The 18,961-nt window shown below is 39.9% G+C and overlaps 1 protein-coding gene and 1 non-coding gene across 2 annotated transcripts; one reads left to right on the top strand and one right to left on the bottom strand.

Annotated features, from left to right (window-relative positions):
* Positions 1 to 11,644: 11,644 nt before the first annotated feature.
* On the bottom strand, positions 11,645 to 12,712 carry LOC130980800 (uncharacterized). The gene has a single exon (XM_057904441.1). It carries the CDS (start codon positions 12,710 to 12,712, stop codon positions 11,645 to 11,647), a length of 1,068 nt encoding a protein of 355 aa, XP_057760424.1.
* A 4,288-nt stretch (positions 12,713 to 17,000) lies between these two features.
* Positions 17,001 to 17,108, top strand: LOC130983458 (small nucleolar RNA R71). Its single transcript, XR_009087447.1, has one exon. It is a non-coding gene; the product is annotated as a small nucleolar RNA R71 (small nucleolar RNA).
* Positions 17,109 to 18,961: the final 1,853 nt, after the last annotated feature.

The following is an 18,961-nucleotide window of genomic DNA, read 5'->3' as shown; positions in this document are numbered from 1 at the left end:
CATGACTGAAACAAGGTCCTCCATTAGGAATTTGGAGGCACAAGTGGGACAGCTGAGCAAGAAAGTTACTGAACTCCCTCCTAGTACTCTCCCAAGTAATACAGAAGAAAATCCAAAAGGAGAGTGCAAAGCCATAACCATGGCCGAATATGGAGAGGAAAGAGAGGAGGTGGACGCCACTGAGGAAGACCTCAATGGGCGTGCACCAACCTCCTCTGTGTTCCCCAATGAGGAACCATGGGAATCTGAGGCTCAAAATGAGACCATAGAGATTCCATTGGACTTACTTCTGCCTTTCATGAGCTCTGATGAGTATTCTTCCTCTGAAGAGGATGAGTATGTCACTGAAGAGCAAGTTGCTAAATACCTTGGAGCAATCATGAAGCTAAATGACAAGTTATTTGGAAATGAGACTTGGGAAGATGAACCTCCCTTGCTCACCAAAGAACTGGATGACTTGTCTAGGCAGAAATTACCTCAAAAGAGACAAGATCCTGGGAAGTTTTCCATACCTTGTACCATAGGCACCATGACCTTCAAGAAGGCCCTGTGTGACTTAGGGTCAAGTGTGGACCTCATGCCTCTCTCTGTAATGGAGAAGCTAGGGATCTTTGAGGTACAAGCTGCAAGAATCTCACTAGAGATGGCAGACAACTCAAGAAAACAAGCTCATGGACTTGTAGAGAATGTTTTGGTAAAAGTTGAAAACCATTACATCCCTACTGATTTCATAGTCCTAGAGACTGGGAAGTGCATGGATGAATCCATCATCCTTGGCAGACCCTTCCTAGCCACAGCAAAGGTTGTGATTAATGTTGATGGAGGTGAACTGATCATTCAAGTGAATGAAAAATCCTATGTGTTTAAGGCTCAAGGATATCCCTCTGTCATCATGGAGAGGAAGCATGAAGAGCTTCTCTCAAATCAGAGACAAACAGAGCCCCCACAGTCAAACTCTAAGTTTGGTGTTGGGAGGCCACAACCAAACTCTAAGTTTGATGTTGAACCCCCACATTCAAACTCTAAGTTTGGTGTTGGGAGGTTCCAACATGGCTCTGAGTATCTGTGAGGCTCCATGAGAGCCCTCTGTCAAGCTACTGACATTAAAGAAGCGCTTGTTGGGAGGCAACCCAATGAATATATTTTATATATTTTCTTTTGTTATTTTATGTTTTTTGTAGGTTGATGATCATAAAAAGTCACAAAATCAATTGAAAAAGCAAAAACAGAATGAAAAACAGGAAGAAAAATAGCACACCCTGGAGGAAGAACCCACTGGCGTTTAAACGCCAGTGAGGCTAGCAGTTGGGCGTTTAACGCCCAGTCTGGCACCATTCTGGGCGTTTAACGCCAGAAAGGGGCACCAGACTGGCGTTAAACGCCAGAAAAGGGCAAGAACCTGGCGTTAAACGCCAGGAATGGGCACCAGCCCGGCGTTTAACGCCAGAAATGGCTCAAAACGTGATTTTGAGCAACATTTGGTGCAGGGATGACTTTTCCTTGACACCTAAGGATCTGTGGACCACACAGGATCCCCACCTACCTCACCACCCCCCTCTTTACTTCTTCACCCATTCACCAATCACCTCTACCACTCTCCCTCTCCTCCATTTCTTCTTCTTCTACTCTCTTCTTTCTTCTTTTGCTCGAGGATGAGCAAACCTTTTAAGTTTGGTGTGGTAAAAGCATTGCTTTTTGTTTTTCCATAACCATTTATGGCATCCAAAGCCGGTTCAACTGAGAAGGCATGACCTCAAGCCCATCACTAAGAAGAAGATGGAGCAAACAAGAGACCCCTCTCATCATGAGATCCCTGAGATACCTCAAGGGATGCACTTTCCTCCACAAGACTATTGGGAGCAACTGAACACCTCCCTAGGAGAATTAAGTTCCAACATGGGACAACTAAGGGTGGAGCACCAAGAACATGCCATCCTCCTCCATGAAATTAGAGAAGATCAAAGAATCATGAGAGAGGAGCAACAAAGACAAGGAAGAGACATTGAGGAACCCAAGAACTCCATAAGACCTTCAAGAGGAAGAACAAGCCGCCATCACTAAGGTGGACCCGTTCTTTAATCTCCTTGTTCTTTATTTTTCTGTTTTTCGAAAATTATGCTTTATGTTTATCCATGTTTGTGTCTTATGATCATTAGTGTCTTAGTGTCTATGCCTTAAAGTTATGAATGTCCTATGAAATCCATCACCTTTCTTAAATGAAAACTGTTTTTAATCACAAAAGAACAAGAAGTACAGGATTTCAAATTCATCTTTAAAACTAGCTTAATTAGTTTGATGTGGTGACAATACTTTTTGTTTTCTGAATGTATGCTTGAACAGTGCATATGTATCTTGAATTTGTGGTTCATGGATGTTGGCTCTTGAAAGAATGATGAAAAAGGAGACATGTTACTGAGGATCTGAAAAATCATTAAAAATGGTTCTTGAAGCAAGAAAAAGCAGTGAATACAAAAAAAAAAAAGAGAAAGCAAGCGAAAAAAAAAACGAAAAAAAGGGGAGGAAAGAAAAAGGAAGAAAAAGAAAGAATAAAGTTGTGATCCAAGGCAATAAGAGTGTGCTTAAGAACCCTGGACACCTCTAATTGGGGACTTTAGCAAAGCTGAGTCACAATCTGAAAAGGTTCACCCAATTATGTGTCTGTGGCATGTATGTATCCGGTGGTAATACTGGAAGACAGAGTGCTTTGGGCCACGGCCAAGACTCAATAAGTAGCTGTGTTCAAGAATCATCATACTTAACTAGGAGAATCAATAACACTATCTGGATTCTGAGTTCCTAAAGAAGCCAATCATTCTGAGTTGCAAAGGATAGAGAGAGATGCCAAAACTGTTCAGAGGCAAAAAGCTAAAAGCCCCGCTCATCTAATTAATACTGATCTTCATAGATGTTTTTGGAATTCATTGCATATTCTTTTTTTTTTATCTTATTTGATTTTCAGTTGCTTGGGGACAAGCAACAATTTAAGTTTGGTGTTGTGATGAGCGGATAATTTATACGCTTTTTGGCATTGTTTTTAGTATGTTTTTAGTAGTTTTAGTTGAGTTCTTAGTATATTTTTATTAGTTTTTAGTTAAAATTCACTTTTCTGGACTTTACTATGAGTTTGTGTGTTTTTCTGTTATTTCAGGTATTTTCTGGCTGAAATTGAGGGATCTGAGCAAAAATCTGATCCAGAGACTCAAAAGGACTGCAGATGCTGTTGGATTCTGACCTCCCTGCACTCGAAGTGGATTTTCTGGATCTACAGAAGCCCAATTGGCGCGCTCTCAACGGCGTTGGAAAGTAGACATCCTGGGCTTTCCAGCAATATATGATAGTCCATACTTTGCCCAAGATTTGATGGCCCAAACCGGCGTTCAAAGTCACCCTCAGGAATTCCAGCGTTAAACGCCGGAACTGGCACCTAAATGGGAGTTAAACGCCCAAACTGGCATAAAAGCTGGCGTTTAACTCCAAGGAGAGTCTCTACACGAAAATGCTTCACTGCTCAGCCCCAGCACACACCAAGTGGGCCCGACAGTGGATTTTTATGTCATTTACTCATCTCTGTACACCTTAGGCTACTAGTTTTCTATAAGTAGGACCTTTTACTATTGTATTGGAACATAATCGGGGTAGCTATCTTTGTCTTTTATGCTATCTTAGATCATTGGGAGGCTGGCCATTCGGCCATGCCTAGACCTTGTTCTTATGTATTTTCAACGGTGGAGTTTCTACACACCATAGATTAAGGTGTGGAGCTCTGCTGTACCTCGAGTATTAATGCAATTACTATTGTTCTTCTATTCAATTCCGCTTGTTCTTTGTCCAAGATATCACTTGTTCTTCAACTTGATGAATGTGATGATCCGTGACACTCATCATCATTCTCACCCATGAACAAGGTGACTGACAACCACTCTTGTTCTACAAGCAATCAAAGCTCTAGTGAATATCTCTTGGATTCCTGATAACACGATGCATGGTTGATCGCCTGACAACCGAGTGCTCGCCTGACAAACGAGCCAACCATTCCGTGAGATCAGAGTCTTCGTGGTATAGGCGAGAACTGATGGCGGCATTCAAGAGAATCCGGAAGGTCTAACCTTGTCTGTGGTATTCTGAGTAGGATTCAATGATTGAATGACTGTGACGTGCTTCAAACTCCTGAGGGCGGGGCGTTAGTGACAGACGCAAAAGAATCACTGGATTCTATTCCGGCCTGATTGAGAACCGACAGATGGATAGCCGTGCCGTGACAGGGTGCGTTGAACATTTCCAATGAGAGGATGGGAGGTAGCCACTGACAACGGTGAAACCCTTGCATAAGCTTGCCATGGAAAGGAGTAAGAAGGATTGGATGAAGACTGTAGGAAAGCAGAGAGACGGAAGGGAAGGCATCTTCATTCGCTTGTCTGAAGCTCTCACCAATGATATACATAAGTATCTCTATCTTTATCTTTTATGTTATTTTCGTTCATCACCATTATACACCTGAGTCTGCCTGACTGAGATTTACAAGGTGACCATAGCTTGCTTCATACCAACAATCTCCGTGGGATCGACCCTTACTCGCGTAAGGTATTACTTGGACGACCCAGTGCACTTGCTGGTTAGTTGTGTGAAGTTGTAGTGATCACAATTTTGCGCACCACTGCCAGACTGAGCGTTAAACACCCATTCTGCTATTCTTACTAGCGTTTAACGCCAGCCAGATGCCAGACACCCTTTTCTGGCATTAAACGCCAGTCTGTGTGCCATTTCTGGCGTTTAACACCCAAATGGTGCCAGACTGGGCGTTAAACGCCCACTTTGCTAGCCTTACTGGCATTTAAACGCTAGTAAGCTCGCTGATAAACCACTATTTTATGGTTTATATTGTATTTAATTGAGTGGTTTTATCAAGCTTTCCACCCACTTATTCATATGATTTGCATGATTTTACAATTCCTTCCTAGTTTAGTTCTATGATTGAAAACATGCTTCTTTGGTCTTAATTTAGCTAATCTTAATCCTCTCATATTACCATTCGATGCCTTGATCTGTGTGTTAAGTGTTTCAGGCTTCATAGGGCAGGAATGGCTTAGAGAATAAAGAGGAAGCATGCAAAAATGGAAGGAACACAAGGAATTGAGGAGATGACCAGCGAGAAGTCACGCGGTCGCATGGCTCACGCGACTGCGTGAAATGGAAGAAATCAGAGTGACGCGATCGCGTGCCTAACGCGACTGCGCGGATTGGAAGCTGCACGAACGACGCGGAGGCATGGACGACGCGCCCGCATGGAAAAGAAAAACACTGAGTGACGCGATCGCGTAGATGACGCGGACACGTGACGTGCGCGATCTGCAGAATTACAAAAGTCGCTGGCAGAGATTCTGGGCCGCATTTCAACCCAGTTTTCGGCCCAGGAACACAGATTAAAGTCAGGGAACATACAGAGACTCAACAGGCACTCATAATTCATAAATTTAGTTTTAGATGTAGTTTTTAGAGAGAGGGGTTCTCTCCTCTCTCTTAGGATTAGGATTAGGATTTTTAGAACTTAGGAATATTTTTGTCTCATCTTTTTATCAGGTTCAATATCTTTTTATTTCGACTTCTCTTAATTGTTGATTATTGATGTTGCTTGTTTGGCTTATGACTCTTCATATTTGGATTGATTTTATTTTATTAATGCAATTGAAATATTTCAGACTTATATGTTACTCATGCTTGGGCTCTATCCAAATTATTTTCATTCAAGTAGATTTTATTCCCTTTTGGCTTTGGTTGATTAATTGGTAACTCTTGAGTTATCAAACTCATTGTTGACTGAAAATTGGAATTCTTCAAGAATTAATTCGAGATCCAATAACTCTAACTTTTCCCAAGGAAAGACTGGGACTTGAGGATTCGAATTAATTCATTCACTTAACTTACCTTCATAGTTAGAGGTTAACAAAGTGAGAGAAAAATCCAATTCTCATCACAATTGATAAGGATAACTAGGATAGGACTTCCAGTTCTCATATCTTGCCAAGAGTTTATTTTATAGTTATTTATTTATTTTAATTGTCATTTGAATTACTTGTCATACTTCTTCCTTATTTCCAAAACCCCCAATTTTACCTTTTTCATAGCCAATAATAAGAACATACCTCCTTGCAATTCCTTGAGAAGACGACCCGAGGTTTAAATACTTCGGTTATCAATTTATTTAGGGGTTTGTTACTTGTGACAACCAAAACGTTTGTGCGAATGGATTTCTGTTGGTTCAGAATCTATACTTACAACGCGACTTTATAAAATTCTTTACTAGCAAAAATCCTAACGTCACTCGCTCTCCAGGGTGTGCTATTTTTTTGCTATTTTTTATTCCTGCTTTAATTCTGTAGCTGTTTTTGTGACTCTACATGATCATCAACCTAAAGAAGACATATAATAACAACGAAAAATAAAATAAAAGAGTAATTAATATAGATAAATAAAATTCGGTTGCCTCCCAATAAGTGCTTCTTTAATGTCAATAGCTTGACAGGAAGCTCTTACAGAGCTTCACATGTGCTCAAAGCATGGTTGTGGCCTCCCAACACCAAACTTAGAAGTTGAGTGTGGGGGCTTTGTCTGACTCTGTATTGAGAGAAGCTTTTCATGCTTCTTCTCCATATTTACAGAAGAAGATCCTTGAGTCTTGAACACAAGGTAGCCCTCATTCAATTGAAGGACCAACTCTCCTCTATCCACATCAATCACAGCCCTTGCTGTGGCTAGGAAGGGTCTTCCAAGGATGATAGATTCATCCTCATCCTTCCCAGTGTCTAGGATTATAAAGTCAGCAGGGACGTAAAGGCCTTCAACCTTCACTAAGACATCCTCTACAAGTCCTTAAGCATGTTTTATTGATTTGTCTGCCATCTCTAGTGAGATTCTTGCAGCTTGTAACTCAAAGATCCCTAGTTTCTCTATTACAGAGAGTGGCATGAGGTTGATACCTGACCCCAGGTCACACAGAGCCTTTTCAAAGGTCATGGTGCCTATGGTGCAAGGTATTAAGAACTTTCCGGGATCCGGTTTCTTCTGAGGTAATGTCTGCTGAATCCGGGTATTCAGTTCATTGATGAGCAATGGAGGTTCATCCTCCCAAGTCTCATTACTAAATAACTTGGCATTCAGCTTCATGATTGCTCTTAGATACTGAGCAATTTGCTCTTCAGTAATATCTTCATCCTCTTCAAAGGAAGAATACTCATCAGAGCTCATGAATGACAATACTAAGTTCAGTGGAATTTCTATTGTCTCTGTATGAGCCTCAGATTCCTTTGGTTCCTCATTAGGGAACTCCTTATTGGTCAGTGATGCATGGAAACTTGTCTCTCAACAAATTTCCCTCAGCAAGTATACTGAATTGTCGTCAATTAAAAACTCACAATAGAGTGAGGTCAAATCCCACATGGATTGATTGGTTGAGCAATTTTGATTAGAGGAGTGTTCTAGTCAAGCTAAGCCAAATTGAGTTGAGAATTACAGAAACTTAAATGCGGGAAAGATAAATGACATGGAATGTAAAGTTGCATAATCTTAAATGGGGAGTTGGGGAGATGAGCATGAAAGTAAATAACAGAAAGTAAAGAGAATAGGTAAGATCAGAGATGGGGAATTCATTGGGCTTAGGAGATGTTGCATTCTCCGGATCAAGTTCATCTTCATCTCTTCCTCAATCAATGCATTCATTGATCTCCTTGGCAATCTTAGGTGATTGGATCCCAATTCCTTGGCAACCCAATCTCTCTAAGCTTGAACAATTGCCCAATTCCTTGATTTAATTGCTCATGGGAAGAGATGAAGTATGGTCACTGATTATACTACATGTATTTCCAAATCAAAGTTTTGGTAGGATTATATGTCACTATATCCATCTAAACCCCAATTCGGTCCAACATGAGAAAGTATTTCTAACATTATATCCTCATTCCTCTTCCAAGACTCAGAGGAGATCCAATTATGGAGAGTCTCTTTTCCAAGATAACTAACCAATTGGTTGAAGACCGAAAGCTTTCTAGTAAAATCAAGAGAAAAGAAAGAGGAATAAGAATGAAAACTATAATTGATCCATCGAATTACAACAGATCTCCCTAACCCAATGAAAGGGAGTTTAGTTGTTCATAGCTCTGGGAATGGAAAACAAGAAAGAAAAGTGTATTCTAAAATAAACTAGAAAGTGCAGAAAAGTGTATTCTAAAATAAACTAGAAAGTGCAGGTAAAGTAAAATATACAGAGTGCAGCTTCCAATAATGCCAATCTCCTTTCTAGTTCAAAACTACCCCTATATATACTACTCTTCTTATCTTCTAGTTAGCTCTTCAAGTCTTGGATATGGGCCTTTGATCTTTAGTTGGAGCAGTTACAGTCTTCAGTGGGCTCAGCTTTGCTTGCAGAAAAAGAGTGAGTCAGGCATGGTATGCAGTTAGTCAGGACGTTAGTGGTGTTAACGTTAAGTGTAAATTCTGGTTCGAAGATGTTAGTGACATTAACTTTGTCACTAATGTCCCAACCCAATTGAGCCACGTTAACCCCAACGTTAGTGGCACTAACGTGACCACTAACGTAGCCTTTCTATCCTTCACTAGCGTTATTGGCACTAACTTTGCCAATAACGCTACATTCTTGCCCTTTTTTCCACGTTAGTGGTCCACGTTAGTGTAACTAACGTGACCATTAACGTAGGCATGCCATGACACAAAGGCGTTAGTGACACTAACTTTGTCACTAACGCTACAAAATTCCTTCTCTTCCACGTTAGTGCTCACGTTAACGGCGTTAACGTGGCTACTAATGTGGGTGTATTTTGCCATCTCCAATGTTAGTGACAAAGTTAGTGTCACTAACGTTGGCATCTCATTCCTTGCTCCACGTTACCCTTCACGTTAGTGGCATTAACATGGCCACTAACGCAGGTAATCTTGGCCTGGTCCAACGTTAGTGACAAAGTTAGTGTCACTAACGTTGGTGATTTCCTCTTTGCTCCACGTTAGAGTTCACGTTAGTAGTACTAACGGGGCCCTTAACGTGGTTATGTGTGGCCTTTGCAACATTAGTGGTGTTAAGTTTACCACTAACCTTGGAGCTTCCTTTTCCTTCCACGTTAGTTCCTACATTGGTGTAGCTAACGTGTCAACTAACGTGGGTTGTGATGGCTTTTGAAGGCGTTTGTGGTGATAACTTCACCACTAATGTTGCAAGCTTACTCCCTTTCCACGTTAGTGGTCACGTTAGTGATACTAACGTGGCTACTAACGTGGTTCTTCTATGCTTCCTTTGTCCTGAAATTAAACAAACAGGGTGCATCAAAGCTTTGTTTCAGTCATGAGATCTTGCATTATATAAATTGGCATTCAACTCATGCATTATTCTCATGAAATCATGTAAAGTTCACAATGTTTGCTTGAATCAAGGCGTAAGTGTACATTCACCCAAAACCTGCTTATTTCCTAAGAAAATGCATGAAACTACCTAAAAACAGTAAAGAAAAGGCTAGTGAAACTGGCCAAGATGCCCTGGCATCACAACACCAAACTTAAAGCTTGCTTGTCCCTAAGCAAGTACTGAAACATAAGAATGATGGATGAGAGAATAAGAGAAACAAGTCTTTATTATAGAAGTTAAGTCCTTGGTTCATGGGGTTTCATGCATAGCAACTTAGGTTCATACCTTTGCTGGTTTCCAGGTCCTTATCATGTCCTTGAACACTCACTTGATTGCATCCTATGAGACCCTTATTCATTGATCCTCCCCTTTTTTTTTTCAGGGTTTATTGCTTTCTTAGGCTAAGTGCTTTGTGAGGGGGCGACTCTTTAAGATAAGCTTTCAGCCAACACTTCCGAACCAGTTGGTTCAAGGTACTAGGTGTTGAAACACCCCTAAAGACCTACTCCCTCAAGTCCTTCCCCAACACATACACACCACAGGCATATGGTTTGTTATTTTCTTTCTTGAGGCCTTGGTGTCTAGCACCTCTTTGGGTTACTAAGTGCTTTGTAGCAAGGTTGCTCTTGATAGTGGATTTTCAGTTGATAATCCCAGGTTAGTTAACCCAAGTTACCAAGGGATAAAGCACTCCTGAGAACTTATTCATCCAAGTAGATCATTTGCACAAGAGCACCACAGAAACATGCCTCAAGTTTCAAACCCTTGGTGCCTAACCTTATTTCTTATTCTTTTTCTTTCCATTTCACATTCTAACTTTTCTTTTACTTTTTCCTTATTAGGATCCTGTTATTCAGCTAGTCTCATATGATGTGCTTCAAGCATATGATTCAAAACACATAATTAGCTTTATACCTTGTTGGTGAACCAACTTAGCTAATTAATTACCACACCACAAATATTGGGGCTTTTCTTCACTATATGAACTCCACTCTTGTTCTTCATACATTCTCTTTTCATTTAGCTCAAAAGACAAGCACACAATTAAGCAAGATGAAAATGCAATAGAAAACTTAGCTAGTCAAACATAATTTTAAGAACTGAAAATTAAAAGGCCTAAGCTATTATGGAACCATGTTCTATTTCATACATGATTTTCTTTATTTTAAACTTGAAAGATAGAGAAAGAAACTCCACCACCTTTTACTCATGGGTGTGCTCCTGGCCATCCCCTTTCTTGTCCCCTTCCCTTAGGGTTCTCTCATTTAGAATTCAGTTCTTCTTGGTGATCCATCAGTTGCAGTTGGAGGTTCCTCTGTGCCTCTTGGTTTTCTAGGTATTGTCTTGAAAGGCTATCAATGGCTTCTTGAATTTGGCGCATGTCCAGAGAGGTTGGAGCTTGATCTTCCGAGGCTTGTCCTTCTTGCGGCACTGCTCTCTTTCTTGCCCTTCGTGGAGGTTGAGGTGGTGCAACATATTGCATTGGAGTGTGATTGACCTCCCAGGGTTTAGCCATATTGGATTGTTATCTTCAAAGACCACCTTGGCTTTCATACATAGTCTAAGGATGGTACTGGGGTTTGGCATGAAATGGGCACAAGGATCACCACTTTTATGATGTGGTTGGTTCGGTCTCCAAGGTATTCTCCCTTCAATGTTGCATGGCAACACTTCCCAAGGCACCTTATGCAAAAACATGTGGCTAACCCCCCTTTTTGAAGTGGCCAAACCCCTCTCCTTGGGTTGTCCCATCAATTCTATCCAATCTTCCCTTCATTTCCCATGCAAAACAAAAGGATTAAAATAAAAAAAAAATTAGTTTGAATGGTGGCGGAGAAAGTAGAAAAGAGAGGCTAACCACTTTTAAATTTTTCAATTTAAACAACTAAATGCTGTTCATGAATGCAAACCAACCGACTTATCTGGTGTTCATGTCTGCAACATTGGTGACACCAAACTTAGTTTGTGACCATGGAGTGTAAAAAGAGTTGATTAAGACTCTAAGATTGGCATGATATGATTCGTGTACATGCCCTCTTAGTGTGCCTTGAACACCAAACTTGTTGTTCACAATATGTTGCATACAAGGATTCACCTAAGTGTCTGTCAAAGTGGATTTAAAATTCATGAACCTTGCTTTATTAACTACTATTAAAGATTTAAAGGAAAAGATATAAAACATGGGTTGCCTCCCAAGAAGCGCTTCTTTAGCATCATTAGCTTGATGGTTGGCCTTCGTCAGGGTGGTTGATAGTGCCTCAAGTCTTCCTCTCTTGCAGTAAATCTATCTCCATTGGCTTCATTAAGAATCTCCACATGTTCTAAGGAGAGAACTCTGCTGATGGTATATGCTTTGGGTAGCTGAGATGGAATGGTGGGGAGATGAGGTGGGATTAGTGGGAAATGTGCAGAGATCACTTTATCTCCTGGAGAGAAGTCCTCTATAGGGATCTTTTTGTTCCTCCATCCCCTTGGCACCTTTTTCTTTTCTTCCCTTGGTGCTGCCTTGCTCCTTGTGGCCTCCTTTTCTAGGGAAGCCTTGTTGCTAATGTCGTATAACTTTTGTGGGTTCAGCTCCTCCTGGGTTTCCCTTGGCTGTTGTGCCTCCTGAGTGCATTGCTTGTCAACCAAAGGGATTCCCAGGTGTCCTGTTCGTGCTTCCTTGTTTGTTTCCTCCATGGGTGTCCTATCGTGGTTCTCCCTGAATTCCTTGTTTTCTTGATCTGTTTCTTGTGAGGTCTTGAAGACATTGAAGGTAAGTTGTTCATCATGTATCCTCAATATTAGTTCTCCTTGCTCCATATCTATAAGTGCTCTGGCCGTGGCTAGGAAAGGTCTTCCCAGGATAATTGGATGGATGTGACTCTCTTCCATCTCCAGGACAACAAAATCTGTGGGAAGGAAGTAGTTCTCGACCTTCACCAACACGTTTTCAACCACTCCTATTGCTTGTTTTTTAGTTTTGTCTGCCAATTGGATGATTACATCTGTGGGTGTTAGCTCATTGATTTGAAGTTTCTTCATGAGGGATAACGGCATTAAGTTGATGCTTGCTCCCAGGTCAAAAAGTCCCCTATCAATCCTTGTTTCTCCTATAGCACAGGGGATGTAAAAACTCCTTGGGTCCTTCCTTTTTGTAGGCAACTCTGTCTGAATGAGAGCACTACACTCCTTATTCATCACTATTGTTTGCCCACCCTTCAATAATTTCTTCTTAGTCAGCAGCTCCTTCATACACTTAATGTATGAAGGCATTTGTTGGAGAGCCTTGATGAATGGTATGTTTACATGGAGGGATGCAAACATGTCGAAAAATCTTGAGTATACTTTCCCTTCTACACCCCCTTGAGTCTTTGGGGAAATGGTGCTTTAGGTGGATAGGGGTTCAATACCTCCTTCTCCTCTGGCTCTTTTCTTTGTGTAAGTTCACTTCCTTGGTCTTTCTCATCTGAATGCGCTTTTGAACCACCTTGGGGGTGCTCTAATGGTTTGTTCAGTTCTTCCAAATTCTCCGCATCACTTATAGTGACCATCTTGCATTCTTCCCATCTCACTTTCTTTTCTTCTCCTCTCGGATTTTTCTCCATGTCACTTGGGAAGCTATCGGTAGGCTTAGGGATCTGCTGAGAGAGATATCCTACTTGAGATTTAAGCCTCTTGATGGTGTCCCCCTGATTCTTTATATTAGCTCGTACTTCATCCTTGAACACTCTATTGTCTTGAACTTCCTTGCATATGCCTTCGAGCAAGGTCTCAATTCTGGAGAGTCTATCTTCGGATGGTGATGGTGGGTTGAGGTTAGAGGGTTGAGACTGGCCATTTTGGGTTTGATATGGCTACTGAGAAGTGTTATTTGGTGGGTGTTGATATGATCTCTGTGTGGAATGTTGGTATGCTGCATTATTATTGGGGTTGTGACGTTTCTGATCTTGGCTTTGGTCTTGTTGATTTCCCCACCCAAAGTTTGGATGGTTTTTCCAACCAAAATTGTAGGTCTTGGAGTATGGATCATGTGATTGCCTCGGTGAGTTCCCAACATAGTTGGCTTATTCCCAATCACCTCCTTCCTCTGTATTCACTCCTTCTTGAGCTGGTGGTGGGGTGCTGACTACTGCAACTTGGTTTCTCTCCATCCGCTTGGTAAGGTCAGCCAACTGCTTGGTGATCATCTTATTTTGAGCTAGCAGTGCATCCATATGGTTCAACTCCATTACTCCTCGAGTGTTGCTCCTCTCAGAAGTATAAAAGTAGTCATTCTCAGCTACAGTCTCAATGACATCTATGGCTTCTTCAATGGTCATCTTCTTGTTTAAAGATCCCCCGAAAGAGTGGTCTACTGCCTTCTTTGATTCGTAAGACAAGCCTTCATAGAAAATGTGTAGTTGCACCCATTCATTGAACATGTTTGGCAGGCACCTTGTTAAGTCCTTAAACCTCTCCCATGCCTCATAGAGAGTTTCACCATCTTGTTGCCTGAAGGTTTGTACCTCAGCTCTCAACCTGTTGATCCTTTAAGGAGGATAAAATCTCGCCAAGAACTTGTTCACCACATCTTCCCATGTTTTTAAACTCTCTTTCAGGAAGGATTCCAGCCATTTAGATGCTTTGTCCCTGAGTAAAAAGGGGAACAAAAGCAATCTATAGGTGTCAGGATGAACACCATTAGACTTCACAGTATCACATATTCTTAGGAAGGTGGTTAAATGTTGATTGGGGTCTTCTTAGGCGCTTCTTCCAAATGAACAGTTGTTCTGGACAAGGGTGATGACCTGGGGGCTTCAGTTCAAAGTTATTGGCATGTATAGTTGGTTTTTGGATGCTACTTCCACAGTTTCCTGGATTTGGATTAATATAAGAGCCTAGAACTCTTCTCTTCTGCTCAGCATGATCTGCTGGACCTTCTCTGGCATGGTTGTGTGTCTCCTCCTCATGGTGGTTTTCCATGTTCTCCTCTATGTCTGTCTCAAAATCCTCCTCTTCTTCCTCAGTACCAACGACCCTCTTCCCTCTTGCTTCCCTCCTTAATCTAAGGAAGGTCCGATCAGGTATAGATTCAAAGGAGGTTGAAGCTCCTCTTCTTCTACCTGTCATACAATCAACAGATTACACAAGCAAGAGAAAAGTGAAGAAATCACTCTTGTTAAGGTTACTGTTAGTGTGAGTGAAGCAATTTATCAAACAGTTAGTGGATTAGTTGACAGAGTTGTGAATTAAATGAGAAAATAAAACAAAAGGAAATAATAAATGAAAATGGCTGAGACTGAAAGTAAATGATAGAAAAAAAATAAATGAAACAAAAAAAATTGCTCAATCTAGTTATCCTCTAATTTAATCATTGTCGATACAAAATCAATCCCCAGCAACGGCGCCATAAACTTGAAGCACAGAAACTTGTCTCTCAACAAATTTCCCTCGGCAAGTATACCGAATTGTCGTCAAGTAAAAACTCATAATAGAGTGAGGTCGAATCCCGCAGGGATTGATTGGTCGAGCAATTTTAATTAGAGGAGTGTTCTAGTCAAGCTAAGCCAAATTGAGTTGAGAATTACAGAAACTTAAATGCGAGAAAGATAAATGACATGGAATGTAAAGTTGCAGAATTTTAAATGGGGAGTTGGGGAGATGAGCATGAAAGTAAATAACAGAAAGTAAAGAGAATGGGTAAGATCAGAGATGGAGAATTCATTGGGCTTAGGAGATGTTGCATTCTCCGGATCAAGTTCATCTTCATCTCTTCCTCAATCAATGCATTCATTGATCTCCTTGGCAATCTTAGGTGATTGGATCCCAATTTCTTGGCAACCCAATCCCTCTAAGCTTGAACAATTGCCCAATTCCTTGATTTAATTGCTCATGGGAAGAGATGAAGTATGGTCACTGATTATACCACATGTATTTCCAAATCAAAGTGTTGGTAAGATTATATGTCACTATAACCATCCAAACCCCAATTTGGTCCAACATGAGAAAATATTTCTAGCATGATCTCCTCAGTCCTCTTCCAAGACTCAGAGGAGATCCAATTATGGAGAGTCTCTTTTCCAAGATAACTAACCAATTGGTTGAAGACCGAAAGCTTTCTAGTAAAATCAAGAGAAAAGAAAGAGGAATAAGAATGAAAACTATAATTGATCTATCAAATTACAACAGAGCACCCTAACTTAATGAAAAGGGGTTTAGTTGTTCATAGCTCTGGGAATGGAAAACAAGAAAGAAAAGTGCATTCTAAAATAAACTAGAAAGTGCAGGTAAAGTAAAATATACAGAGTGTATCTTCCAATAATTCCAATCTCTTTTCTAGTTCAAAACTACCCCTATATATACTACTCTTCTGATCTTCTAGTTAGCTCTTCAAGTCTTGGATATGGGCCTTTGATCTTTAGTTGAAGCAGTTATAGTCTTCAGTGGTGATAACTTCACCACTAACATTGCAAGCTTGCTCCTTTTCCACGTTAGTGGTCACGTTAGTGATACTAATGTGGCTACTAATGTGGTTCTTCTATGCTTCCTTTGTCCCGAAATCAAACAAACAGGGTGCATCAAAGCTTTGTTTCAGGTTATGAGATCTTGCATTATATAAATTGGCATTCAACTCATGCATTATTCTCATGAAATCATGTAAAGTTTACAGTGTTTGCTTGAATCAAGGTGTAAGTGTACATTCACCCAAAACCTGCTTATTTCCTAAGAAAATGCATGAAACTACCTAAAAACAGTAAAGAAAAGGCTAGTGAAACTGGCCAAGATGCCCTGGCATCAGTCAGTGGACGTCCAGCAAAGTCTTCCACACTGGAAATCACTGCCTTTTCACTCTCTCCAGGTTCGGCCACTTTGGATATGGTTATGGCCTTGCACTCTCTTTTGGGATTCTCTTCTATATTCCTTAGCAGAGTACTAAGAGGAGTTTCAGTAACTTTTTTACTCAGCTGACCCACTTGTGCCTCAAATTTCTGATGAAGGACCTTATTTCATTCATGAAACTGAGAGTGGTCTTAGATAGATCAGAGACTATATTTGCTAAGCCAGAGAGGCTCTGCTTAGAATTCACTGTCTGTTGCTGAGAAGATGATGGAAAAGGTTTGATATTGCCAAACTTGTTTCTCCCACCGTTATTGTTGTTGAAGCCTTGTTGAGGCTTCTGTTGATCCTTCCATGAGAAATTTAGATGATTCCTACATGAAGGATTATAGGTGTTTCCATAGGGTTCTCCCATGTAATTCACCTCTTCTATTGCAGGATTCTCAGGGTCATAAGCTTCTCCATCAGAGGAGGCTTCTTTAGCACTGCCGGATGCAGCTTGCAATCCAGTCAGATTTTGAGAAATTATATTGACTTACTGAGTTAATATTTTGTTCTGAGCCAATATGGCATTCAGAGTATCAATCTCAAGAACTCCTTTCTTCTGAATCATCCCATTATTCACAGGATTTCTTTTAGAAGTGTACATGAACTGGTTATTTACAACCATCTCAATGAGTTCCTGGGCTTCTACAGGGGTTTTCAGATGAAGAGATCCACCAGCAGAATGGTCCAATGACATCTTGGACAATTCAAACAGACCATCATAGAATATACATATGATGCTCTATTCTGGAAGCATGTCAGAAGGACACCTTTTGGTTAATTGCTTGTATCTTTTCCAAGCTTCATAGAGGGATTCACCTTCCTTCTGTTTGAAGGTTTGAACTTCCACTCTAAGCTTGCTCATCTTTTGAGGTGGAAAGAATTTGGTCAAGAAAGAATTGACCAACTTGTCCCAAGAGTTAAGGCTTTCTCTAGGTTGTGAGTCCAACCATGTTCTATCTCTGTCTCTTACAGCAAAGGGGAAAAGCATAAGTCTGTAGACCTCGGGATCAACCCCATTGGTCCTGACAGTATCATATATCTGCAAGAATTCAGCTAAGAACTAATGAGGATCTTCTAATGGAAGTACATGAAACTTGCAATTCTGCTGCATTAGAGAAACTAATTAAGGCTTAAGCTCAAAGTTGTTTGCTCCAATGGCAGGAATTGAGATGCTTCTTCCATAGAAGTTGGAAGTTGGTGCAGTATAGTCACCAAGCATCTTCCTTGCATCTCTAGCATTATTGTTGGGTTCGGCTGCCATGTCTGCTTCTTTTTCAAAATTCTCTGTAAGGTCCTCTCCGGAGTGTTGTGCTTTAGCTTCTCTTAGCTTCTTCTTCAGAGTCCTTTCAGGTTTAGGATCAGCTTCAACAAGAATATTTTTATCCCTATTTCTGCTCATATGAAAAAGAAGAGAACAAAAGGGAGTAGTGGAATCTTCTATGTCACAGTATAGAGACTCATTGATGTGTCAGAGAAAAAGGAGTAGAAGAATGAGAAGAGAGAGGAGGTGAGTTTGAAAATTTTTTAGATGAGTAGAGGAGGAATTTCAGCAATTAAATAAAATAGAAAGAGAGGAGAGAGAGAGAGAGTTTTCGAAAATTTGAAAAAGGAATAAAATAAAATTAGAATTTAAAACAATTAGTTAATTAAAAAGATTTTTAAAAAAATGGTTAGTGATTTTCGAAAATTGGAAGTGAAAAGGTGGTTAGGTGGTTTTGAAAAAGATAAGAAATAGTAATTAGTTGAAAAAGATTTGAAAATAATTTTGAAAAGATAAGGAGTTAGAAAAAGATTTTGAAATCAAAATTTTAAAAAGATATGATTGAAAAAGATTTGAATGAAAAAGATTTGATTTTAAAAAGATATGATCGAAAAGATATTATTGAAAAAGATTTGATTTTTAAAATTGATGACTTGACTAACAAGAAATTAAAAGATATGATTCTAAAATTCAAAGATTGAACCTTTCTTAACAAGAAAGTAACAAACTTGAAATTTTTGAATCAACACATTAATTGTTAGCAAGGATTTTTGAAAATGTGGAAAGATAAGATTTTAAAATTATGAATACATGAAAATTTAAAAAAAAATGAACTTTAAACGAAATTACCTCCCCTATGTCATCCTGGCGTTAAACGCCCAGGATGCTATCCATTATGGCGTTTAACGCCCAGAATGCTACCTCTTTGGGCATTTAACGCCCATCCAGATACCCTGGCTGGCGTTTAACGCCAGAATTCCTTCCTTACTGGGCGTTTTTCTAAACACCCAACTTTTTCTCTGTGATTCCTCTGCTGTATGTTTTGAATCTTCATTTCTCTGTATCATTTACTTAAAAAGAGATATTTTTATTTTTGAATTTTTAATGAAGAGAAAGAAAAACAACAAAATGAAATAAAAGATAAAAATGCAAGATCAAAACAAGTAATGCATGCAAGAACACTTTGAATGTCAAGATGAACACCAAGAATAATTTGAAGATCATGATGAACATCAAGGACATATTTTTTAAAATTTTTAAGAAAAGAAAGATATGCAAGACACCAAACTTAGAAATTTTTAATGTTTAGACACTATGGATTTGAAAATGCATATGAAAAACAGAAAAAGACACATAACAGGAGAATTTAAATATCAGAACAAGGAAAATCATCAAGAACAACTTGAAGATCAATGAAGAACACAATGTATGAATTTTTTTTCGAAAAC

The sequence above is a fragment of the Arachis stenosperma genome, chromosome 5 (genome assembly GCF_014773155.1).
Source record: "Arachis stenosperma cultivar V10309 chromosome 5, arast.V10309.gnm1.PFL2, whole genome shotgun sequence".
Taxonomy (NCBI): Eukaryota; Viridiplantae; Streptophyta; class Magnoliopsida; order Fabales; family Fabaceae; genus Arachis; species Arachis stenosperma.
This window is presented reverse-complemented; position numbering and strand designations above follow the sequence as displayed.

What these genes read in the sequence shown, in the direction of transcription:
- LOC130980800 (XM_057904441.1), bottom strand. Translation starts at nt 12,712, where the DNA reads ATGTTTGCATCCCTCCATGTAAACATACCATTCATCAAGGCTCTCCAA.